Here is a 27,505-nt window from a genome sequence, read left to right as displayed (position 1 = left end):
TCCCACTTGATTGTGGTGTATGATCCTTTTAATGTATTGTTGAATTCAGTTTTTTGATATCTTATTTGATATCTTATTTAGGAGTTTTGCATCTATATTCATCAAAGATATTGGTCTGTAATTTTCTTTTTCTGTGGTGGTGTTGTGTGCTTTTTGGTATCCTGGTAACACTGGCCTAATAAAATGAGTTTAGAGTGTTTTGTCATCTTCTATATTCTTGAAGAGTTTCAGAAGAAGGACTAGTACTAATTTTTCTTTAAATGTTGATAGAATTTACCAGTGAGGCCATCTGATCCTGGGCTTTTATTTTTTGGGAGATTTGTGATTACTGATGCAAACTCCATGTTCATTATTCATCTGTTCAGACTTCCTATTACTTCATGATTCAGTCTTGGTAAGTTGTATGTTTCTAGGAATTTATCCATTTTTTCTGAGTTATCTAATTTGTTATCGTATAATTGTTCACTGACCCTTATGATCCTTTATATTTCTGTGGTATCGGTTTTGAATGTCCTCCCCTTTTGTTTATGATTTCATTTGAGTCATCTCTCCTCATTTCTTTTTTTAAAATTAATTTATTTTGTTTATTTATTTTTGGTTGCATTGGGTCTTAGTTGCTTCATGTGGGCTTTCTCTAGTTGCAGCAAGCGGGAGCTACTCTTCGTTGTGGTGTGCGGGCTTCTCATTGCGTTGGCTTCTTTTGTTGCAGAGCACGGGCTCTAGGCATGCAGGCTTCAGTAGTTGTAACATGTGGGCTCAGTAGTTGTCGTGCATGGGCTTAGTTGCTCCGCAGCATGTGGGAACTTCCTGGACCAGGGCTTGGACCTGTGTTCCCTGCATTGTCAGGCAGATTCTTAGCCACTGCACCACCAGGGGAGCCTTCTCCTCTTTTCTTAATTTGTTTTGCTAAAGGTTTGTAAATTTTATCTTTTCAAAAAGCCAACTCTTAGTTTTGTTGATTTTTTTTAAAAAGTGTCTTTCTAATCTTTGTTTCATTCATTTCTGCTCTAATCTATATTATTTCCTTCCTTCTGTCAACTGTGGGCTTACTGTGTTCTTTTTCTAGATCCTTAAGGTGTAAAATTAGGTTCTTTATTTTAGATTTTTCTTTTTTCTTAATGTAGGCATTTATCACTACCAACTTTCCTATTAGAATTTCTTTTTCTGCATTCCATAAATTTTGGTGCACTGTGTTTCCATTTCTTTTGTCTCAAGAATTTTTTGATTTCCCTTTTGATTTCTTTTTTGACTCATTGGTTCTTCAGAAGTGTTTTGCTTATTTTCTATATAATTATGAGCTTTCCAACTTCACTCCTGTTATTTTTAGTTTCATACTACAGTGGTTGGAAACTATAGTTGGTATAATTTTAATCTTCTGAAATTTGTTATGACTTGTTTTGTGATCTAACATATACTCCATCCCAGAGAATGTTGTGTGTGTACTTGAGAAGAATATGTATTGTGAAGCCATTGGATGGAATCTTTTGTATATATCTGTTAGGTCCATTTGCTCTAAAGTGTAGTTCAATCCATTATTGTCTTGTTGATTTTCTATATGGATGATCTTTCCATTGTTGAAAGTGGGGTACTGAAGTCCTTTACTATTATTGCATTGCTGTCTATTTCAGCCTTTATATTTGGTGACAATTGTTTAATATATTTTGATGCTATTGCATTGCTGTCTATTTCAGCCTTTATATTTGGTGACAATTGTTTAATATATTTTAATGCTATCATATTGGGTGTGTATATATTTACAATTGTTATGTCCTCTTGATGAATCGATCCCTTTATTGTTATATAATGACCTTCTTTTTCTCTTACAACTTTTGACTTAAAGTCGAAATTGAACTTAAAGTTCAATTCTTACAACTTTTGACTTAAAGTCTATTTGTCTGATAGAAGTATAGCTACTCCTTGTCTCTTTTGGTTTCCATTTACATGGAATATCCTCTTCCATCCCTTCCCTTTCATCATATGAGTTTCCTTAAAGCTTAAGTGAGTCTGTTTTAGGTAGCATGTAGTTGGGTTTTGTTTTTTTATCTACTCAGCAACTCTGTGTTTTTTAATTGGAGATGTTAAACCATTTATATTTTAAGGAATTATTGATGATGAAAGATTTACTATCACCATCTGGTTAATTGCTTTCTAATTATTTTATAGTTTCTTTTTTCTTTTCTTCCTCTCTTGCTTGCTTTTTTTGTGAATTGTTCATTTTATATAGTGGTATATTTGATTCTTTTTATCATTTGTGTATCAGAGTTCTTTGCTTTGTGATTACCCTGCTGTTCATAATACATTTTACAGTTATAGCAGTCTATTTTAAGTTGATAACATTTTAACTTCAATTGATTTTAAAAGTCCTACACATTTACTTCCCCCCTAACATTTTATGTTATTGATGTCCCAATTTATATTTTTTATATTCTGTGTCCATTAACAAAATATTGTAGCTATAATTATTTTTGATGATTTGTCTTTTAACCTGTATGCTAGAGATCAAAGTGACTTACACACTGCCACTGCAGTTTTAGAGTGTTTCAGATTTGTATAATTACCTTTACCAGTGAATTTTATATATGTTTTTATGTTACTGATTAATATCTTTTCATTTCAGCTTGAAGAACTCCCTTTAACATTTTATGTAAAGCTGTCTACTGATAAATTTCCTCAACATTTGTTTTTCTGGGGAAGTCTTTATCTTTCCTTCATTTTTAAAGGACAGCGTTGCTGGGTAAAGTGTTCTAAGTTGATAGTTCTTTTTTTCTTTGAGCACTTTGAATATATCATCTCACTCTCTCCTGGCCTGCAAGATTTCTGTTGAAAAATATGCTGATAGCTTTATTGGAGTTTCTTTGTATGTGATGAATACATTTTCTCTTGCTGCTTTCAAAATTCTCTCTTTGTCTTATATTTTTTGAGAGCTTGTTTGCAGTGTATCTTGTTAAAGATCTCTTTTGGTTGAATCTGTTTGGAGAGCTTTGGGCTTTGTGTACCAGGGTGTCCATATCTCTCTCCAGCTTAGAGAAGTTTTAAGCCCTTATTTCTTTAAATGTATTTTGTGTTCCTTTGTCCCTTCCTTTTCTGGATTTCTATAATTTGAATATTGTCTCATTTTGTGGTATCCCATAAGTCACAGAGGCTTTCTTTACTCTTTCATTCTTACATCTTTTTCTTTGACTGGAAAATGTCAGGGGATCTGTGTTCAAGTTCACACATTGCTTTTTTTGCCTTATTGAGCCTACTGTTGAATTTCTCTATTTCACTTTTCATTTCAATCTTTGTATTCTCCAGCTCTGGAATTTCTGATTGGTTCTTTTTTTTTTTTATCATTTCTACTAGTTTGTCAAACTTCTTGTTTTGTTCATGTATTGTTCTTCTGAGTTCATTTAGCTGTCTCTCTGTGTTCACTTGAATCTTGCTAAGCTTCCTTAAACACTTTGAATTCTTTTTCATGTAACTCAAATCCATTCATTTCTTTGGTGTCAGTTATTGGAAAATTCTTGTGTACCTTTGGTGATGTCATGTTTTCTTGCTTCTTCATGTTTCTAATGTCTTTGAGTTGATAATCATGCATTCAAGGGAACAGTTGCCTTTTTCAGCTTTTTAAGACTAGCTTCACTGGGGAAAGATTATCACCTAAAGATGACTGTGAATATGCCAGCTGGGTAGGGTGCAGTGTCTCTGGTTCCAGGGAGGGCACACTAAAGTCCCTTCCATGCAGCTCTGTCAGCTGAGATCAACATCAGCATAGATTGTGACATCTTCTTTTAGAAGATGTGGGTGGCAGTGGTGGCAAAAGCTGCAGGGATCCTACTATTCTTTTCTGCCTGTCAAAATTCTAGCCAAGGGAATCCCTCTTGATGGCAGGGCTGGTGTGCTGACACTTGGGGCATCAGTGGAGCTGGTATTCTGGCACCTGGTGCGCACAGAGCTAACACAACACCTGGGTCGTGGGGTCACAGGTACACTTACAGTGGCAGTGGCACTGGTTTCTGAGGTGCAGGCACGTGAAGACTTCCCATGGAACTGGGGTCTGGGTTCCTGGGAATCACCACAGTGACTCAGGCCCTGGGGTAAAGGGGAATGCAGTAGCAGCAGGATTCCTGGGATGACAGGGTTCAGCAGTGGCTTGGGACCCAGAACCAGAGTACAGTAGTGTACTTCTTATAGATGGTTGGTCAAATACCTGACTCTGGCCTCAGGGTTCAGTTTTATAGCAGCAGCATCTTGGCCTCAGCAATGGTAAGTCATAACCGTGGCCTAGGACCCACGGGGCAGTTGCAGAACAGTAACAGATTGGCCCCAGTGATGTTGGGTCATAGCAGCAACTTAGAACTCTGGGGGCGGTTGCAGAGCTCCAACAGCACAATCTACTGATGGACAGGTCAAAGCCCTGACTTTCAACCCGGGGGGCAGGGTATAGAGCAGATGTAGCACCACCTGCCCCAGTTATGGTGGGTCACAGCTCTGACTTGGAACCCCAAGGACGGTGTGCTGAGCAGCAGCATGTGGCCCTGTAATGGCAGGTCAAATGGTGACAGAAACCCAGGGACAGGGAACAGAGTTGCAGCAGCACAGCCTGATGAAGACAGATCAAAGCCACAATTTAGGACCCAGGGGTGGTTGCAGAACAGTGGCAACATTGCTTGGTAATGGCCCATTAAAGATGTGTGTCGGGACCCTAGGGGCAGGGTGCAGAGCAGCAGCAGGGTGGCTCCTTATGACAGGTCAAAGTCCTGTCTTAGGACCCAGGGGTAGGGTGCAGAGCAGTGGTATTGCAGCCCAAGTTATGACTAGTCAAAGCTACAACTTGGGACCCAGTGGCAGGGTACAGAGCAGTGGCACAGCCCCATTTACGGCAGGTCAAAGCTGCAACTGGATCCTGGGAGTGGAACATAAGCAGAACAGCCATGGCCCTGGTTGTGGCATGGTAGAGCCCTAAGGTGGGACATGGAAGGCAGGAGACAGAGTAGTAGCCCTTGTATGGCAGGTCAAAGCCCTGATTAGGACTCAGTGGTAGGGCTCAGAGCAGCAGCAGCTTGGCTTTGTGGATGGCTAGATTTTGTGGCATCCTAAGATCCAGGGAGCCAGACACAGCAGCAACTAGGATCCCTGAGGCCAGGTGTCATCCGCAGCAACAGCTCCTGCCCCAGAGAGGAGCTGCAGTGGTGTGGACTTTCGGTAGCTCTGTTAGCTGAGTTCAGTCAGTGTTGGTGAAGAGTGTGGGAATCCTCAGTAGTGAAAGCTGCAAACAGCCATGGCAGTGAAGCTTGTTGGAGTTCTCTTGCTCTTATTTTCCCCATAGGGGGAAATCCCTCTGAGGCCATCTTTTCTGGTGCCTAACTGCTCTGGTCTAGGGGATGGGATGTCACAGGTAAGATGCTTCCTATACTTTTCTGGCAGCCATCCTCGTTTTTAAAAACTCTACAGGGTTTATGCTGCTTCATTGCTTTCTTCTGATTTCATTGTAGTCCAGAGCTTTTCAAAAGCTGTTTTCATCAGTTTGTAGTTGCTTGTTGTTTTTGTAGGATAACCTAATATTGGGACCTCCTAGCCCTCCATCTTGTTGACGTCACTCCTAACAAGTCCTATTTCTGGTGCTAAATGTCAGTGATCCCTAAGACCACTCTCAGGCTTAATATTTCATTAGGAATCACGGATCCAGGAAAGCTGATATACTAGTGGTTATGGCTTATTGCAGTGATAACATACAGATTAAAATCAACAAAAGGAAAGTCATATGGGACAAAGTCCAGGAGAAACCTTTCAGGTGTCCTCTCCCAGTAAAGTCACATGGATGCACTTAATTCCCCCAGTAACAATGTGTGACAACATGTGCAAAGCGTTGTCAACCCAGGAAACTCACCCAAGCCTTGGTTTCCCGGATTTTTATTTTAAGTGAGTCATGTAGGCAAGCAGCACCTGTGTGGTTTCCCTAGCCACCCTAAGCAAAATCAGGCACACAGCTTTCATCGTTCTTCCTGTCGTTTGCATGAACTGTCTAGTCAAACTGGTGTCATGTGGCCCAAGATCTCTGGCATGCAAAAATGCTCTTACCAGGTAGAATATTCCAAGGGATCAGAGCTTATTTCCCAGGAGCTGGCCAAGGGACCGTCCTGAGGATTGACTTTCCTTGTGAGTGTACAGGGTTTGAGCAATCCAGGCCTTCTGAATTCATTCTTTCCTACACATACACCTATTAAAATATCAAACCAGTGCTTTGACTTGACTGCTGACACTTCTCTTTCCTTGGCTTTTAAGTTATTAAGTGCTGGCCCCTAACCAGAAAGTCTTATCATCTGCCAGCTTCTTTGATCCATTCTTTCAGATTCTCATGAACCTCTGTATTATCTATTGTGCAAATGATCGTGGTTTACTGTAGAAAGCAGATAATGAATGTATTTGCTTTGATCTGCTGCATCTTCATCATCTGTCATTGTGCTATCGGAGGTATGATTTCATTGATTTGTGTTCTGGATTTGCTTCTTGCAGTCGTGAAGATTCTATCATTCTTTAGCATCATTCCTAGGGTTATCATTCACTATTTACTGATTCATTCATTCTTTCTTTCAACAAATATAAATTGAACACCTAATTATTTACTAGTTACTGCCCTAGGCAATGGGAATATGTGAATGAATAAGACTGACCAAAATTGTAAGAAATTAATACATACCATGGAGAAAAATTAAGTAGGGTAGGGAAACAAGGAATAGTAGTGTTTGTGATTTTTGTGGGTTTTGTAGTTTTAAATAGAATGATCACAGAAGACCTCACTGAGAAAGTGAAATTTCAGTGAACATTGGAAGGAAATGAGGAAGCAAGGTATTTGGGAGGAAGACTTCAGGTATTTGGGAGGAAGACTTCAGGTATTTGGGAGGATATTCCAGACAGAGGAAATCACAATCAAAAAAGCACTGAGGAAGGAGCATATTTTTAAAATAGCTAGGAATCTAGTCTAGCATGGCTTGTGTAGAGTAAAAGTAGTGGAGGGTTGTTTAGGGTAGTGGTAGATGTTGTAAGGATATTGGTTTTTACTCAGTGTAGTGGGAAGCCATTGGAAGTTTTTAAGCAGTATAGTAACATGATATAATTTTCATTTTAATATCATCACTTTGGCTGCAGTGTTGAGAATAGACTGTGGGTTGGAAGCAGGGAGTTTGTTAGGAGTTAATGGCAAATAATCCAGATAATTGATATAGCGGCTTACATTAGGGTATTAGCAGTGGAGGTGGTAAGACGTAATCAATCCGGGGTATATTTTGATGAAGAGCCATCAGGATTGCCTGACAGATTGAATGTAGAGTATGAGAGAAAGTAAGGAGTTGAGGATCATTGCCAGGTTTTTGGCCTGAGCAACTGGAAGGATGCTGTTGCCATTTGCAGCAATGGGGATGATTTTTTTTCTGTGGAGAAACAGGCCTTTTCATGGGAGATTAGAAATTAGGTTTTGGACATGTCAAATTTGATATTTCTTTTAGACATCCAAGTTAAAGGCATCTATTAGACATCCATGTCAAATAAGCATTTCTGGAGTTTAGGGAAGAAGCCTGCATTTGAGACACAAATGTGGAAGTCCATGATCACCATATAGACTGTATTTAGGGTCATAGTCTGAATGAAGTCACCAAGGGAATGAGTGTATCTATGAAGGTAAGAGGTTAATGACCTCTATTCTGAGTAGGAAGTAGGATGAAACTGTGGGAGTGAGGTTGAGATAAAGAAAGACAACTTTATGAAAATCTCCTGGACTTAATGAAAGTCAGATAGACCTCGGTGCCAATCTCAGCTCAGTAGTTTAACTAGGTAAGGTAACCTTGTGGGGTTGTGTGTACATTTTATCATACATACTAGGCCTGGTAGGAGGCCTGGAAAAGTTTTGAAACATTCATACTGAGGAATGGAAGAATGACCTTGGTAGGGATGAGTTAAAGAATCCTAAGAAGATTCAGCTGAGATTAGAGAGGGCATTATAATGGTGCTAGTCAGTATGTTTGTGATTTTATTCCCCTTGAGATGTGGAATATATCAATAAAAGTGAGAAAGTAGAGATTGATGTATTCCAATACTGGGAATTGGAAGAGGCAGAAGGAAAGAAGGGAATGTAGTGAAGGGCAATATAGACAAGCAGCGTGTTCTACAATTTAAGAAGGACTAGGTACTGAAGATTATGTCATGACTGAAGTCAAAGAAGTTCATGTAGCCCTCCATCCAAGTAACATTGGTTTGGCCAAAAAGTTTGTTTGGGTTTTTCGGTAACATCATATGAAAAACCCAAGCAGACTTTTTGGCCAGCCCAATATTTGGAACAAGAGCATCAAGAATAAAGTATTAGGGCTTCCCTGGTGGCACAGCAGTTGAGAGTCCGCCTGCCGATGCAGGGGACACGAGTTCGTGCCCCGGTCGGGGAAGATCCCACATGCCGCGGAGTGGCTGGGTCCTTGAGCCATGGCCGCTGAGCCTGCGCGTCCGGAGCCTGTGCTCTGCAACGGGAGAGGCCACAGCAGTGAGAGGCCTGCGTACCACCAAAAAAAAAAAAAAAAAAAAAATTAAGTATCAAATAACAACATTTGATAAAGGTGATATAATATTCATAGATAACAGGGAAAAATTGTGCTTTCATTTTTTCCATCAAGATGAAAAAGATCCTCAAAAAAGGTAATAGCAATAGAAATGAAGGAACGGTGAGGAGAAAGTGTGAGAGCTGGAGAGTGGAAGTATTAGAAGTCTGCATCTGGGCCATTGCTCAGGTTTTCCAAAGAGGGGGAAGTTACAACCCTAAAATTTAGAGCTTGATAAGTATGACATCTTTGCTACAGAAGAAAAATGTATAGATTGCTGACATACGGCTTGTCAAAACAGCACAAGTAAATAATGATCACTTGTAGTCATTGTGGTTTAATTAAGAATAAAGGTGCCAAGGTAAAAACTTCTCCCCTCTTCTCTCTGCTTCCCCACCTGCTACATCTCCTCCTCTGAGTGTCATTTATAGCTCTGGATTAAAAAAAAAAAAAAAAAAAGATGCTTTAGATATGATGTATCTTGAATTCAACCAGCTTCTGATAAAAGTCAGTCATTATAGTCTTGTCAAAATGGAGAAAATAATGTGAACAGAGTTAAAGTACCTAGTTAAGTTGGTACCAGGCTTTTTGAAGATGGGAGACAGTGTGGTGAAGTGGAAATGACCATTGATGTTGGACTTAGATGGGATCAATATTGACCTTTTCACCTGCAACTTGAGCAGTTTAACTTTTGTGAACCTTGATTGGCCTCATATAAAATGGGAATAGTCAAACCAAACCTGCTCAGTTACTACAAGGATTAAAGGAGATGACACCCTTGGTCCTCAGTAATAGAGATGTTCTTTTCTTCTGTTTCTCTGTCGTCATTTACTCCTTGTGCCCCCTCCAAAAACAACCCCTAACTACCACAACACAATAAGTGCGGCAAATGAAAGAAGAATTTTAAACTCTGTGTAGTAGAGGGCAGTGATAAATTAGAGACAATTGAGAAAATAAATATGAGGAAGACTATTCTGCCTCATGTTTGCAAGAAATAAAATTCCATTCTCTGTAAACTTCTTTCTATGAAAGAAATTAGATTTTAAAATTCATTGTTTAGTATTTTACCATGGATGAATATCCATGAAACTATATTTCAAAAGCTTTTTCATGAAAACATTATACTTACATTATATACCGAAGCACTCTTCATTTGTAATCATGATCAACAAATGGATTTTTAAAAAAGCATCATATTGTTTTAGCCACTAAGCTTTATCACTGTTATTTATAACTTTTTGTTTTGACATATTGCTTTTAACTGTAATTAAAAATTATTGACATCTGTGTTTACTTTTTAGCTTGTGCATACCTTATCTTCATAGCAGAAACTAATTAGTATGTGAAATATTGTACCATTAAATTTGCATTAAGGGGGAAATTCTAATTTGATCAGATGTAAAAATATGCTAGAAAATACATTTTAATACATGAAAGATATGTACATGGTATTAATTCTGGTATCATTCTTACAACAAAGAAATATTGTTTTTAGCTTTTGCCTACCTACATCTTTACTTGGCTCCTTTAATGTGATTAGGCAGATCATAGAATTTAGAAAAAATATAATCTTTCATGAAACTTATGAAGTGATTTAGAAAAACAACTGTTACATATAATGAGTTTGTTTCAACAAAATAGAATGAAATATCTGCCAGAAATATTTTCTGAAGTACTAGAATATCTTTTCTGGTTTCATACTTACCTTTCTTTAAGTCTTTTCCTAGTTCACTGCCTCAAATCCCTTAAAATCCTGAAGTATATTAGGAAAATGTTATGTCTTCTGTGAATCTCTTTCTGACTGCATATAAAGAAATATTTCTTCTGCTTTACCGTCTTGTTGGAAGCATATAGCTGTTAGTTTTTTACTATTAATTTTATATCTCAAAAATACTCCAAACATTTTTTCTTGTTCCTGCTGTTCCTGTCATCCAGGCCATCCTCATTTCACTCTTGTACTGCAGTTGTCTCCTGATTGATCCCTCCTGTTTTTGCTGTCCTTCTCAGAGGAGGCTGAGCAAACTTAAAAACAGAAATCAGCTGTGGGCCTCTGATCCTCCATCGCCTACACCATCACATTACCCAACCTATGATCTTCCAGTAGCATTGATTTTCCTTCATTATCCCATTTACTATAGTAGAGACCCCAGTTTTCCCTTAAGAAAATCAGATCACTTATCAGAATTCGTAATTATTTCTTAAATTGGATATTTACAAATTTGTTATGTCTTGTCCACTAGCATGTGAACTCCATGAGCAAAAGAATCATATCTTTTTTTTAAACCACTTTATGCTTGCACTGTCTTAACATTAAGTAAATGCATATTGAGGATTTGGTTTTTTAATCATTGAATTCAGTTCTATATCTCAAAATAGCCACTGTATAATCCTTAATCTTGTATTTTACATTCATTATATGATTCTCATAAACTGCAGTATCCACTTCTCTTTTTTATTTTTTCCATTAATACTGACCACCGTCTGACTAACTGGAATGAAAGCTCCATGAGGGCAGGACTTTGGTCTGTGTTGTTCAGTTGCCCTGTCTTCAGTGGGTAGAACAATACCCAGAATATATTTGTTTCATATCTATTGAAGGAATAAATGATTGAATGAGTGAAGTCCCACACATTTTACATCTTGGAATTCATTCCTATGATAAATAGCTAAGTTCAACAAACATTAATAAGTACCTACTGTATGTTAATCATTATGCTAGGCACTGTGGGGACAGAACTTAGTTATGGTGTCATTTCTGCTTATTTATTTTGTATTAAGATATTTGGTATTACTTTAATTAATTTAGAAGTTATAGTATGATATGACAGGGACTTTCATACTGTTTGAGCACTTAATTCTGGTTCTTATTAAACAAATAAGACTGGAATGCTTTCTTACCCATACTTTATTTCACTGGTTTTAAATACTATTTCATTACACTTTACTTTCTGTTCAGACAGAATTGGTCTCTCCCTCTTGGAATGGGTTTTGGATTTTAGCATCTTTGATCAGTCTATTGCTCATTTATCTGCTAAGTCTAACTAAGGTCAGATGCTTTTATAAAAATAATAAATATAATGCAGTGTCCTAATGTTCCCTTGTCTTACTTATAACCTAACTGTGATTTGCCAGCAATATTAAGAAATTGATCCAGTAAGGGCCTTGTTCAGGATCTTGGCAGCAGCAGAGACCAGAGATGCTGTGTTAGTTTCAGCAGTTGTCTTCCTTTCCTTTCATTCTTTAAGATAGTGTTATTTTTAAAATATGAAACATTTTTCCAGTTCTCCATATGTTGAGGAAATCTTTCCTAGTTCACTTTTGATGTCAAGATGAAATTTATGTACAAGATTGGGGAAATACACTCTTAGTGTATTTTTGGTTTGAAATATATGCAGATTTAAAAAGTGTCACCTAGAATAGGCTGTGACCTTTTTTTTAAAAAAAAAAAGAAGCATGCTAAAAAAGCCACAAGCAAAAATATACAGCTTTTATACTCTGTTTTTATTTCTAAAATGTATAATTTAGAATTAAATCTCTTTTTTTTAAGAATTAAATCTTATACAGGTACTGTGTCCCCCTTTTCAATAACTGATTTTTCTTTTAGGTAGAAGACTTGCAACAAATTCTATGATCTTTAATGAAATATATCCTTTAAATCCCCCTGAATACAGTGTAATACAGACATGGAAATATTAACTACTCCATGCCTAGCTGTTAACTTATAAGGCATTCTCTTCAAGGGGAAAGGCTTACTATTTCATTTTCTGTGTCCCTGATAATTTTTGCTGATTTTATATCATTATTGCTATACTTTAAGTATGACTGAATTTATATGAGTTTATACATTATAGCCATCTGATTTAAATCACTAATTTGATTTTTTTTTTGGTGGAAGAGAAGCTTAGCAATAAAGGGAGCATGTGTTTTAAAATCTTTTTCTGTGTCTGTGTTTACCTCTTCTGGTCTTAGAGAAATAGCAAAATTTTTATATTATTTGTGCTCAGAACATATATTAAAGGTTTGCCTTTTTCTTTTGTAGGATGAAGTGGCACACACTTTAACTGAAAGCAGAGTATTAAAGAACACTAGACATCCCTTTTTAACAGTAAGTGCTTAGAGGAAAGATGTTATAACATTTTATATTTAAGGGAGTTTTATTATAGAATCTAAGCTATGAAAAATAACATTTTAAATAACATTTATTTAGGTATGACATTTTCTTTGTAGATAAGTCAGTTTGGGGGAAATTATTAGAATGTATGGATTAAGTTTACAATATGCATGCATTTGTAGTCTTCTCGTTATATACCCATGAGTTTTTTGAGATTTCTTTTTCTTCCCATAACTTTCACTGCCTTAAAAAAAATAGAGCAAATACATTTAAAAATAAATTTAAAGATAGCATTTAAGTTAAAAATAGGATAAGTCATGGTACATTTTCTTCATTAGATAAAGTATAAACTGTGACTTAAATACATATAACTTAGTTACTTTGAAACAGACTGATTTTTTTTTTTTAGTCCCGTTTAGATTGCTTGTAATAGAGGCATAATTTGCAAAGCTTCTGTATGTTCCTGGTTCCAATGAAGTGTATTAAGATTAAAAATCACAGACTTTCAGGGCTCTCTTGGTGGCGCAGTGGTTGAGAGTCTGCCTGCCGATGCAGGGGACACGGGTTCATGCCCCGGTCCAGGAAGATCCCACAGGCCGCGGAGCGGCTGGGCCCGTGAGCCATGGCCGCTGAGCCTGCGCGTCCGGAGGCTGTGCTCCGCAACGGGAGAGGCCACAACAGTGAGAGGCCCGCGTACTGCAAAAAAAATAAAATAAAAAAAATAACAGACTTTCAAAAGGAGAAACTTTTAAAGATTTAGGATTATTTAGTAGGTTTTTTCAGAGGTATCACCAGATACATAGACTTACTTTGTTACATTGTTGTGTGTTTATTTTTCAAAGTATTAAGATAGTTGGCTCTAAAGTTTTAATATCTTGATAACCTATAAGATTATCTGAAACAACTCTATTGGATTGGGTCATGTAATGCGACCTCTATGCAAGAAGTGATACTGAAACTATATTAGAAACCTAAGTATAACCACTATAACTGTACTCCTAAGACTTTCCCTGAAGTAATTTGTAGGCCTTACTTTTAAGGTCTCATGGATAAGAACTTTAGGGACCAATACAGTTTCAAGTAGATGACATAGTAGATTGAGAAGTACTCATAACAATTACTAAGTTTATTTTTAGTAAAAATCATAATTCTAATTTTCCCCAAATAATACTCATTGCTGATCGTCACAAAATTTGTTTTATATTTCTCATAAACTTTTACTTAAGCATTCTTAAGGGAATAAATACACTCTTAAGGAACAAAAACAATTCATTTTATCAATCATGCTTACTGTTTCTAAGTATTCTCTTTTTGATACCGTTGTAAGAATGTAGGATTATAATATAACATTTTTTCTTTTTCATTTCAAGTCCTTGAAATATTCCTTCCAGACAAAAGACCGTTTGTGTTTTGTGATGGAATATGTTAATGGGGGAGAGGTGAGTCAAGAAGTATAACCAGCACTTGCATTTGCATGGTAGTACTGTTATTTTTTAAAACTTATTTACAATACAAGTTATAATGTAATAGTTCTCTACTCCTTGATAGGGATTTGTATAGCTCTTTCTACTATTTTAGTAAATGGGAGCTGAATAATTTTCTAATGAAATATAAGGATCATTTATTTTTTACAATGACTTCTATGTATAGGAACGTTTAATCATACTCTTTTTTCTAAATTTTTTAAATGCAAAAAAATGTTACTACAGATATGATTTTTTAAATCATGGTTTTTAATTTTGAAAACCAGAAATAGAGGGTTTATGATGCTTTACATAGTTCTTCCTAAAGATTTGTGAAACTTATGAAAAATTATTTTGTGCATTTTAAACTCTGTTTAACAATAGGCCATAGGCACATTGTGGTTGAGTTCTGCCTTCTTCTACATAGTAGTTAGAGAAACTTTGACTGTATGTAAGGGATTTTTAAGGAATTTTGTAGTTTTGAAGGGAAATTCAATCATTTTAGTAGTATATTTCACCTATTGCTTTATTCTTTATCCTTTCTCCTCCCTATATTTGATCAAAATCAATGCAGAGGGAAAATGTAATTAACTGCACTAGTTAACTGGAAATATTTCACATTGTGAGTGTTCTGAAATAAGTTTAATTATTAAATAAGGGCTTGTATCTCACAGACCTTAAAATAGTCTTATTATCTGAAAGGAGGGAAGGAAGAGAGGGAAGGAGGAATGGAAGAAAAGAGAGGGTGAGGGAGGGAGGAAAAGAAAGAAACAAAGAAGGGAGGGAAAGAGAGGGAGGGAGGGAGGAAGGAAGGAGAAGGAAGGAAGAAGAAAATATCCCTTATACAATATTTTCCCCTATAGAATTATCAGACTTATAGGACTTATAGGAATTTGCAAAAAATTCATTCGTTCATTTGGTAAACACATTTTGAGTGCCTTGGCAGTGTGAGTTTATCCAAATGTGTTAAGAATTTATAATTTATCTTATAACTGTATTACAAATTAGAATATATAGTGAAAGAGCTTTAAATTTATCTTATAAGTGTATTATTATATAGTGAAAGACCTAAGTGTTAATAAATTCATAAAAGAAAATGTGTTATGGATGATCTAGTATTTAGGGTAGGCTTAATGAGATTTCATCAGGGGAACTGATTTGAGAGGATATTTCAGGTGGAGAGGATGATATGAGCAGAATCACTGGTAGGCAAGCACAGAGGAAGAAGTTGAGTAGTTAGATTATAATAGCCCAGGCATGGGACTTCTCTGCTGGTGCAGTGGTTAAGAATCCGCCTGCCAGCGTAGGGGACACGGGTTCAAACCCTGTTCCGGGAAGATCCCACATGCCGCAAAGCAACTAAGCCCGTGCACCACAACTACTGAGCCTGCGCTCTAGAGCCCGCGAGCCACAACTACTGAGCCCTCATGCCACTGCTATTGAAGCTTATGCGCTTAGAGCCCGTGCACTGCAACAGGAGAAGTCACCGCAATAAGAAGCATGTGCACCGCAACGAAGAGTAGCCCTGGCTTGCAACAACTAGAGAAAGCCCACTTGCAGCAGCAAAGACCCAACACAGCCAAAAATAAAATTAATACATTTATTTAAAAAAAAGACATATCAAAAGTGACTTTTGGTTGGGATCAGGAAAATTAATATATACAGTGAGTTTATGAAGAATGTGTTAAGGGTAAAATTATAAATTTGGGTTTGGAAAGCTTTTTCCTAAGGTTCTAAGAAAAACATATGTGGAGATATCACAGAGAATAAATAAAGGGTCAGAATATGGATACAGATTTGGGAGCCATTCCCATAAAGACTGTAACTTAAGTTATGGAAGTGGATATTTCCTATTTTGTGGGAAATGAAATTGGTGAAACTTCTATGTTAGTATCTATCAAAATTAAAAGAGCACGTATTCTGGGACCCAGGAATTTCATTTCCAGGAATTTATCCTACAAACATACTCACAAATATACCACAGAATAATATATGGATAAATATATTCATTGCACTATTGTAGTACCTTAAATGAGCATTCAGTAAGGAGACTGCTTAATCAGTGTTACATCCACGCAGTGAAATACTTTATATCCATTAAAAAGAATGAGGTAGCCCAATATGGGCTGAGACAAGGCAATTTCTAAGATATGTTATGAAATAAGAAAAACAAGGTGCAGACAGAATATAAAGTATGCTTCTATTGTGTTAAAGTAAGACCATATATATGTGTATACATTGAGTATCTCTGAAATTATGTACTGGACATTATTGCTTACCTTTGGGAAGGCAAGCTGAGTCACTGGGGAAAAGATGGGAGGACAACTTATTTTTCACTTATTTATTCTTGTGCAGCTTTTGTATTTTGTGTATTAAAATTGAAGGAAGGAAGATAGGCAGGCAGATGGATGGAGGGATGGATGGATGGATGACCAGGGGAGAGAATATTACGTAGGGAAATGATAAACTGCAGGCAAAATCTTGGAGAAGCACTCTTAAATTGCAGAAGTACTCTTAGACAGTATCATGTGTTTGCATCTATTACAAAAATTAGCACATTGTTTTATAATTATGTATTTACTTGTCTATCTTTCCTACTAGACTCAGAGCTCCCTAAGGGACTTACTGGTATAACTCTGGCACCTTCAAATATTTATTGGATGTTTTGAATGAGTAAATAAGTGGATAGATGAACAGATTCCCTCAGGGAACAGGGATGAAAGTAGTTAGCAAAAGTGGTAAACTAGGAACTGCTGAGAAATAGGAAGAAAAATAGAAAGTAATATGGTATATAGTTTACTTTAGAAAAAAAGCTGAAAATGTTTTTTCAGGAGGAAGTATCTTTGAGTGTATTTATAAAGTACATATTTATTATGAGCAGGGCACGCTGGTAGATACTATGGGGCATACGAATCTCAATTAAACATAACTTTTACCCTCAAAGAGTTTATGATCTAGTGGGGAAGATTAGGTACAAAATTTATACTAAGTGTAAAGTGATAATTATCACTTTTATCAGAAGCATAGATTAAGGACCATGGGACTTCACAGGAAAGAAAGAAGAATTTTGGATGGTGGGATGAAGGGAAGCTGCCTAGAAGCTTAGTAGAGGGAGTTAGGTGGCACCTGCACTTTTATTCTAAACCTAGAGTACTTCGGCGATTAATCAATTGATGACTGTTAAAAAAATTTTTTTTTACACAAAAGCATATTTTCAGACTAGCCAGATGGTTTTCTTTAGCGATGGGATTATTTCACCTATTAAACTTATCTGAGAAGGAAATCTATATTCAGTATATGCTTATGGTGACTTATTTTATTTTGGTTTTGCTTTAGGTTCACCATGCCATTATTCTGCTCAGGGATGCTTCCTAGAAATGCAGAAAACTCACTTGCTGTAGAAAAACTACTAAATGTAGAACTTACGTTTTTGAAATAAGATTGAAGTAGAGAGAATTAAAGTACAGAAATCTACAAATTCATACAAACAATCCATACCAACACTTATTGATACACCATGAGTTTCCCAAATGTGGAATGTCTGTGTGGTATCTAGGAAGCTTGAGCAGAGAATACTAGCCTGTTGAAAAGTAAGCTCTGGTAAACTGATAGTACTCACCCAAATGGCAGCATCCTCAAATCTCTTTCTCTCCAGTGTTTGCCCAGAGATAGGCTTCTTTAGTGGACCCATTGAAGTTAATTATAACTAGCTAAGTTTTCACTCAATTCATATTTATTGTCTGTTGATTTTTAATTAGCCATAGTATTCTTTTAGCCTATGTTCTGGAATGTTTATTTTGAAGCATAAGATCAACAGCTGAGACATTTCTTTTCTTATACTTTCTTCACATTTTTGTGACTATCTGGACTTCTTTCAGCCTGATAGACTGCACAAGAGTTTAGCATGCTCATGGCCATGCTTGTTATTATCCCTGCATTTACCAATATTGTTTAAAGCACTACATAATCTTGGTGGAAGTAGATTATGAGAGAAATACTGGTTGTGAAAAATCAACAGTGGCTGCTTATAGGCGTATCAGTACAATGGAGTCATATAATAATTTTATTTAATTTATATGAATTCAAAGAAATAGGCCCAGCAAGAGAGAACATAGATAGATAGGAAGGAAGGAGGGAAGGAGGGAGAGAGGGAGGGGAGGAAGGAGAGTGGAAGGGAAGGAAAGAAGGAAATGGTGATTCTGCCATTCCGCTTGCTGAGTATATTCAGAGTGACCTGAAGATGAGAGAGAAATTTGCTATTCTTTTATTCCACGTCAGTTTCTACTTGCCATCCTTAGAGTTTCATGGGATATAAATTCTAGTGCTTAAAAATACATAGTTTTTATAAAACATTGTCATTAAGTGCATTGTAAGTAGAGGTGTTCATCTAAAGAAACTATATTATTTCAATGCTAGAGGAAAAACTGTGCTGAGCTTAACTATATTGAGACAGTATATTGGTCTTCAGTGTAGTACCTTCCTAAGGAATTTCCAAGGATGATTTTGGTTATACCTCATAATCTATGTGTTAACTTTAGAACCCACTCCATTATAGTCCATTTGCCTATTAAATATTTAATGAGTAACTACTATGAGTTGGAACTCAGAGGTTGTAGAAATAAGGAAAATATGGTACTTTACTTTAGAAGATGAGTATCTAATTGGAGAGACAGACAAGAAAATATACATATGCAGTGTCATTATTGCTATGAAAACACTGGTTGCTGTGGGATACAGAGAATGCCTATTTGAATCAATCCAAAAGGAAGGAAGAGAATGCCAGGGTAGGAAACACTTCTTAAAGTAGTTGCTAAGCTAAGTCTTGAATGTAACTGTAAGTTACATAAATAAGGATGAGAGGGAGAGCATTCCTACACAGAGAAAATAGAATGTTTAGAGTGTGATGGAGCTCATGCAAGCTCTCCCCGATCTCCCCAGATGTAGCACAGTACGGATGATGCATAGAGTCCTGCAGAGAAAAGCCAGAAGAATCTAACCAGGTAGGTAGGGTCATGTTAGGACAGATCTCTCCCAAGTAATTTAGATTTTATCCTGAAGGCAGTGAAGCATCATGGAAGGACGTCTGTATGAAATGTTTTACAAAGAAGACTTTGGTAGTGGTATGAGGCATGTATTGGAAAAGACAAAATTGGAAACAGGGAAACTACTTAGAAGCTACTGAAGTTGGAAGGTTTTGGTAATCCGATCATAAAAATGATAAGGTTGTTAATTGAGCCAGTATTAGTGAGAAGGAAACAAATTCTGAATGGTGTTTAGGTACTAGAATTCCCAGGATTTAATGACTAAATGGAGAGAAAGGGAAACATCACACAGTTTCCTATTTGCTGCTTGGGGAATTGTGTGGATACTGGGCTGTTTGTAAAATCAGGAAACACAGTAAAAGGAATGAGTTCTGAGTTGATCATCCTGTATGTGAGTTACTTCGTGGGGATCTGAAGGAAGTGGGAGAGTCAGGTCAGAGATACAAATAGACTTCAGCAGCAATGCGGAAACGAAGGAAGGGAAGAAATGTCCAGTGTGAGAACAGTGTGTAGTTAGAAAAATAAATGGCTAAGAATGGTGCCTGAAGATACCAACATCAGACATGTTGGTGATGAGAGAAACCTAAGGAGGATTCTGGATAGAAGGAGCCAGACAAGAGAAGCCTTAAAAGTTAAGGAAAGTATATTAAGTGTAAGAGTATAGTAAAGATATACAACTGAAAGATAGCAACTGAATTCATTGGATTTGACATCTACTACTAGTTTCTAAGCAGAGTACCATGGATTCTTCTTTTTTTCTGGCATGATGCAAGGTATGTACCTTGGCTATAGTATAGAATATACAAGGGTTAGTTTGGAGCTCAGTAGAACAAGGTTATGAAAGTTCAGTGAAACCTTTGGTGGACAGTAAGTCAGCATCTGGAGATTATAAAAGTACTCTAATAATGTGACCAATCACACTGCTGCTGACATATCCAAGCCACTCTCTTTTTGTAGCTTAAGTATTATCAAATTCATACCAGAAGCAGAAAAATATTGTGGGGAGAAAAAGTAAACTGAACACTGACTAAGGTGTTTAGTGTGATTTAGAATGTCTCTACTTAGGACTCTTCCCCAAAATCTTACTCATAGCCTTATTTCTTTCAGGCCTGTAAACCAAACCTCTATAAATCCCTCTCCAGGCTGAAATCTCCTGGAGGTTAAGAGATTCATTAGTGGGGAAAGGAAAATCATTACAAAGATTTTCTAAATAATAAATTTTTCACATTCGTCTGTATTCTTTATGTGGGTACAACTGAACCTAACACTTTCCGTTATTTAATATTCTTGTCCACATTTTAGTTCATTGTACACTCTATAGTAAGCCCTTTGATAAAATTCATTTTCTTTTTGCATATGACTTCCAGTTTCATGCCAATCTTGAGATCCTCTCATACTTATTTCAGATTCTCATTATCTGGCTGGCATTTTGTCTTCAATTATCTCATTTTAAATTCACATGAGACAGAAATGCCGGCAGTCAGCATTCTAGTTCTACTTACTAATTTGTGGAGGTGTGACTTGGGTGATTTTTAAATTAAAAGTATCATATCATATTCATAGTGATGATTTTCTAAATTTTACTAAATTTATAGATATATAAATATCTGTTGTCAAGAGTCTGACAAGCTAAATTCTTTACTACTTTAGTTATTAATATATTACATAGGTTTTATCAGAATTCTATTGTTTTCACCCAAAGCTTTTTCGAAAAGTCTCAAGACAAGAAGGATGCATTATAATATTCACATTAGCACATAAAGGTAAAATAAATTCGGGAATTTTTTTTTACATCTTTATTGGAGTATAATTGCTTTACAATGGTGTGTTAGTTTCTGCTTTATAACAAAGTGAATCAGTTATACATATACATATGTTCCCATATCTCCTCCCTCTTGCGTCTCCCTCCCTCCCACCCTCCCTATCCCACCCCTCTAGGTGGTCACAAAGCACCGAGCTGATCTCCCTGTGCTATGCGGCTGCTTCCCACTAGCTATCTATTTTACGTTTGGTAGTGTATATATGTCTGTGCCACTCTCTCACTTTGTCACAGCTTACCCTTCCCCCTCCCCATATCCTCAAGTCCATTCTCGAGTAGGTCTGTGTCTTTATACCTGTCTTACCCCCAGGTTCTTCATGACATTTTTTTTCTTAAATTCCATACATATGTGTTAGCATACGGTATTTGTCTTTCTCTTTCTGACATACTTCACTCTGTATGACAGACTCTAGGCCCATCCACCTCATTACAAATAGCTCAATTTCGTTTCTTTTTATGGCTGAGTAATATTCCATTGTATATATGTGCCACATCTTCTTTATCCATTCATCTGATAATGGACACTTAGGTTGATTCCATCTCTGGGCCATTGTAAATAGAGCTGCAATGAACACTTTGGTACATGACTCTTTTTGAATTATGTTTTTCTCAGGGAATATGCCCAGTAGTGGGATTGCTGGGTCATATGGTAGTTCTATTTGTAGATTTTTAAGGAACCTCCATACTATTCTCCATAATGGCTGTACCAATTTACATTCCCACCAACAGTGCAAGAGTGTTCCCTTTTCTCCACACCCTCTCAAGCATTTATTGTTTCTAGATTTTTTAATGATGGCTATTCTGACTGGTGTGAGATGATATCTCATTGTAGTTTTGATGTGCATTTCTCTAATGATTAATGCTGTTGAGCATTCTTTCATGTGTTTGTTGCCAATCTGTATATCTTCTTTGGAGAAATGTCTATTTAGGTCATCTACCCATTTTTTGGATTTGGTTGTTTGTTTTTTTGTTATGGAGCTGCATGAGCTGCTTGTAAATTTTGGAGATTAATCCTTTGTCAGTTGCTTCATTTGCATATATTTTCTCCCATTCTGAGAGTTGTCTTTTGGTCTTGTTTATGGTTTCCTTTGCTGTGCAAAAGCTTTGAAGTTTCATTAGCTCCCATTTCTTTATTTTTGTTTTTATTTCCATTTCTCTAGGAGGTGGGTCAAAAAGGATCTTGCTGTGATTTATGTCATAGAGTGTTCTGCCTATGTTTTCCTCTAAGAATTTGAGAGCTTCTGGCCTTACATTTAGGTCTTTAATCCATTTTGAGCTTATTTTTTGTGTATGGTGTTAGGGAGTGATCAAATCTCATACTTTTACATGTACCTGTCCAGTCTTCCCAGCACCACTTATTGAAGAGGCTGTCCTTTCTCCACTGTACATTCCTGCCTCTTTCATCAAAGATAAGGTGACCATATGTGCATGGGTTTATCTCTGGGCTTTCTATCCTGTTCCATTGATCTATCTTTCTGTTTTTGTGCCAGTACCATACTGTCTTGATTACTGTAGCTTTGTAGTATAGTCTGAAGTCAGGGAGCCTGATTCCTCCAGCTCCGTTTTTCATTCTCAGGATTGCTTTGGCTATTCGGGGTCTTTTGTGTTTCCATACAGATTGTGAAATTTTTTGTTCTAGTTCTGTGAAAAACGCCAGTGGTAATTTGATAGGAATTGCATTGAATCTGTAGATTGCTTTGGGTAGTAGAGTCATTTTCACAATGTTGATTCTTCCAATCCAAGAACATGGTATATCTCTCCATCTATTTGTATCATCTTTAATTTCTTTCATCAGTGTCTTTTAATTTTCTTCATACAGGTCTTTTGTCTCCTTAGGTAGGTTTATTCCTAGATATTTTATTTTTTTGTTGTTGCAGTGGTAAATGGGAGTGTCTTCTTGATTTCACTTTCAGATTTTTCATCATTAGTGTATAGGAATGCCAGAGATTTCTGTGCATTAATTTTGTATCCTGCTACTTTATCAAATTCATTGATTAGCTCTAGTAGTTTTCTGGTAGCATCTTTAGGATGCTCTATGTCTAGTATCATGTCATCTGCAAACAGTGACAGCTTAACTTCTTCTTTTCCGATTTGGATTCCTTTTATTTCCTTTCCTTCTCTGATTGCTGTGGCTAAAACTTCCAAAACTATGTTGAATAAGAGTGGTGAAAGTCGGCAACCTTGTCTTGTTCCTGATCTTAGCGGAAATTCTTTCAATTTTTCACCATTGAGGACAATGTAGCTGTGGGTTTGTCATATATGTCCTTTATTATGTTGACAAAAGTTCCCTCTATGCCTACTTTCTGCAGGGTTTTTATAATAAATTGGTGTTGAATTTTGTCGAAAGCTTTCTCTGTATCTATTGAGATGATCATATGGCGTTTCTCCTTCAATTTGTTAATATGGTGTATCACGTTGATTGATTTGCGTATATTGAAGAATCCATGCATTCCTGGAATAAACCCCGCTTGATCATGGTGCATGATCCTTTTAATGTGCTGTTGGATTCTGTTTGCTAGTATTTTGTTGAGGATTTTTGCATCTATGTTCATCAGTGATATTGGCCTGTAGTCTTCTTTCTTTGTGACATCCTTGTTTGGTTTTGGTATCAGGTTGATGATACCAAAATGAGTTTGGGAGTGTTCCTCCCTCTGCTATATTTTGGAAGAGTTTGAGAAGGATAGGTGTTAACTCTTCTCTAAATGTTAGATAGAATTCACCTGTGAAGCCATCTGGTCCTGGGCTTTTGTTTGTTTGAAGATTTTTAATCACAGTTTCAATTTCAGTGCTCGTGATTAGTCTGTTCATATTTTCTGTTTCTTCCTGATTCAGTCTTGGCAGGTTGTGCATTTCTAAGAATTTGTCCATTTCTTCCAGGTTGTCCATTTTATGGGCACAGAGTTGCTTGTAGTAATCTCCCATGATGTTTGGTATTTCTGCTGTGTCAGTTGTTACTTCTCCTTTTTCATTTCTAATTCTATTGATTTGAGTCTTCTCCCTTTTTTTCTTGATGAGTCTGGCTAATGGTTTATCAATTTTGTTTATCTTCTCAAAGAACCACCTTTTAGTTTTATTGATCTTTGCTATCGTTTCCTTCATTTCTTTTTCATTTATTTCTGATCTGATCTTTATGATTTCTTTCCTTCTTCTAAATTTGGGGGTTTTTTGTTCTTCTTTCTCAGTTGCTTTAGGTGCAAGGTTAGATGTTTATTCGAGATGTTTCCTTTTTCTTAAGGTAGGATTGTATTGCTATAAACTTCCCTCTTAGAACTGCTTTTGCTGTATCCCATAGTTTTTGGGTTGTTTGGTCCCCATTATCATTTGTTTCTAGGTATTTTTTGATTTCCTCTTTGATTTCATCAGTGATCTCTTGGATATTTAGTAGTGTATTGTTTAGCCTCCATGTGTTTGTATTTTTTAGAGATCTTTTCCTGTAATTGATATCTAGTCTCATAGCATTGTGGTTGGAAAAGGTACTTGATACAATTAAAATTTTCTTAAATTTACCAAGGCTTGCTTTTGACCCAAAATATGATCTATACTGGAGAATGTTCCATGAGCATTTGAGAAAAATGTGTATTCTTTTGTTTTTGGACGGAATTTCCTATAAATATTAATGAAGTCCATCTTGTTTAATGTATTATTTAAAGCTTGTGTTTCCTTATTTATTTTCATTTTGGATGATCTGTCCATTGGTGAAAGTGGGGTGTTAAAGTCCCCTACTATGAATGTGTTACTGTCGATTTCCCCTTTTATGGCTGTTAGTATTTGCCTTACGTATTGCGTTGCTCCTATGTTGGCTGCATAAATATTTACAATTGTTATATCTTCTTCTTGGATCGATCCCTTGCTCATTATGTAGTGTCCTTCTTTGTTTCTTCTAATAGTCTTTATTTTAAAGTCTATTTTGTGTGATATGAGAATTGCTACTCCAGCTTTCTTTTGGTTTCCATTTGCATGTAATATCTTTTTCCATCCCCTTACTTTCAGTCTGTATGTGTCTCTAGGTCTGAAGTGGGTCTCTTGTAGACAGCATATATATGAGTCTTGTTTTTGTATCGATTCAGCCAATCTATGTCTTTTGGTGGGAGCACTTAGTCCATTTACATTTAAGGTAATTATCGATATGTATGTTACTATTCCCATTTTCTTAGTTGTTTTGGGTTCATTATTGTAGGTCTTTTCCTTCTCTTGTGTTTCTTGGCTAGAGAATTTCCTTTAGCATTTGTTGTAAAGCTAGTTTGGTGGTGCTGAACTCTCAGCTTTTGCTTGTCTGTAAAGGTTTTAATTTCTCCATCAAATCTGAATGAGATCCTTGCTGGGTAGAGTAATCTTGGTTGCAGGTTTTTCTCCTTCATCACTTTAAATATGTCGTGCCAGTCCCTTCTGGCTTGCAGAGTTTCTGCTGAAAGATCAGCTGTTAACCTTATGGGGATTCCCTGTGTGTTATTTGTTGTTTTTCCCTTGCTGCTTTTAATATGTTTTCTTTGTATTTAATTTTTGACAGTTTGATTAATATGTGTCTTGGAGTATTTCTCCTTGGATTTATCGTGTATGGAACTCTCTGTGCTTCCTGGACTTGTTTAACTATTTCTTTTCCCATTATTAGGGAAGTTTTCAATTATAATCTCTTCAAATATTTTCTCAGTCCCTTTCTTTTTCTCTTCTTCTTTTGGAACTCCTATAATTCGAATGTTGTTGTGTTTGATGTTGTCCCAGAGGTCTCTGAGACTGTCCTCAATTCTTTTATTCTTTATTCTGCTCTGCAGTAGTTATTTCCCCTATTTTATCTTCCAGGTCACTTATCTGTTCTTCTGCCTCAGTTATTCTGCTATTGATCCCTTCTAGAGTATTTTTAATTTCATTTATTGTGTTGTTCACCATTACTTGTTTCCTCTTTAGTTCTTCTAGGTCCTTGTTAAATGTTTCTTGCATTTTGTCTATTCTATTTCCAAGATTTTGGATCATTTTTACTATCATTATTCTGAATTCTTTTTCAGGTAGACTGCCTATTTCCTCTTCATTTGTTAGGTCGGTGGGTTTTTACCTTGCTCTTTCATCTGCTGTGTGTTTTTCTGTCTTCTCATTTTGCTTATCTTACTGTGTTTGGGGTCTCCTTTTTGCAGGCTGAAGGACTTAGTTCCTGTTGTTTTTGGTGTCTGTCCCCAGTGACTAAAGTTGGTTCAGTGGGTTGTGTAGGCTTCCTGGTGGAGGGGACTAGTGCCTGTGTTCTGATGAATGAGGCTTGATCTTGTCTTTCTGGTGGGCAGGTCTACGTTTGGTGGTGTGTTTTGTGGTATCTGTGGACCTATTATGATTTTAGGCAGCCTTTCTGCTAATGGGTGGGGTTGTGTTCCTGTCTTGCTAGTTGTTTGGCATAGGATGTCCAGCACTGTAGCTTGCTGGTCGTTGAGTGAAGCTGGGTGCTGGTGTTGAGATGGAGATCTCTGCGAGATTTTTGGCGTTTGATATTATATGGAGCTGGGGGGGTCTCTTGTGGACCAGTGTCCTGCAGTTGTCTCTCCCACCTCAGAGGCACAGCACTGACTCCTGGCTGCATCACCAAGAGCCTTTCATCCACACTGCTCAGAATAAAAGGGAGAAAAAGTAGAAAGGAAGAAAGAAAAAAGAAAGAAACAAAGAAAGGAAGGAAGGAAGAAAGAAAGAAAGAAAGGAAAGAAAGAAAGAAAGAAAAAAGAAAGAAAGAAAGAAAGGGAGGGAGGGAGGGAGGGAGGAAGGAAAGAAAGAACGAAAGAAGATAAAGTAAGGATAAAATAAAATTATTAAAATAAAAAATGATTATTATGAAAAAAAATATCTTTTTAAAGAAAAAACAAAAAACACGGACGGATAGAACCCTCGGACAAATGGTGGAAGCAGCTATACAGACAAAATCTCACACAGAAGCATACACATACACACTCACAAAAAGAGGAAATGGGGAAAAAATAATAAATCTTGCTCTCAAAGTCCACCTCCTCAATTTGAGATGATTCGTTGTCTCTTCATGTATTCCACAGATGCAGGGTACATCAAGTTGATTGTGGAGCTTTAATCCGCTGCTCCTGAGGCTGCTGGGAGAGATTTCCCTTTCTCTTTGTTCTCACAGCTCCCGGGGCTCTGCTTTGGATTTGGCCCCGCCTCTGCGTGTAGGTCGCAGGAGGGCGTCTGTTCTTCGCTCAGACAGGATGGGGTTAAAGGAGCCACTGATGCGGGGGCTCTGGCTCACTCAGGCCGGGAGGAGGGAGGGGTACGGAGTATAGGGCGAGCCGGCGGCGGCAGAGGCCAGCGGGACGTTGCACCAGCCTAAGGCGCGCTGTGCGTTCTCCTGGGGAAGTTGTCCTTGGATCCCGGGACCCTGGCAGTGGCGGGCTGCACAGGCTCCCCAGATGGGGGGTGTGGATAGTGACCTGTGCTCGCACACAGGCTTCTTGGTGGCAGCAGCAGCAACCTTAGCGTCTCTTGCCCGTCTCTGGGGTCCGCGCTTTTAGCCGCAACTGGCGCCT

General features: G+C 37.1%; 1 protein-coding gene across 5 annotated transcripts in view; it reads left to right on the top strand.

Annotated features, from left to right (window-relative positions):
* Nucleotides 1–27,505, top strand: part of AKT3 (AKT serine/threonine kinase 3) — a 395,966-nt gene that overhangs the window by 246,298 nt on the left and 122,163 nt on the right. For all 5 annotated transcript variants that reach the window (XR_007478810.1, XR_007478809.1, XR_007478811.1 and 2 more), the window contains 2 exons: nt 12,604–12,669; nt 14,046–14,114. Coding sequence is in view for 2 of the 5 variants with exons in the window: in XM_049713583.1 (XP_049569540.1) it covers nt 12,604–12,669; nt 14,046–14,114 (135 nt within the window). In the remaining 3 variants the exon portion in view is untranslated. The remainder of the gene's footprint in view (nt 1–12,603; nt 12,670–14,045; nt 14,115–27,505) is intronic.

Source organism: Orcinus orca, chromosome 1, assembly GCF_937001465.1.
Source record: "Orcinus orca chromosome 1, mOrcOrc1.1, whole genome shotgun sequence".
NCBI lineage: Eukaryota > Metazoa > Chordata > Mammalia > Artiodactyla > Delphinidae > Orcinus > Orcinus orca.
The sequence above is the reverse complement of the archived record's forward strand: the minus strand, read 5'-3'. Positions and strand labels throughout refer to the sequence as shown.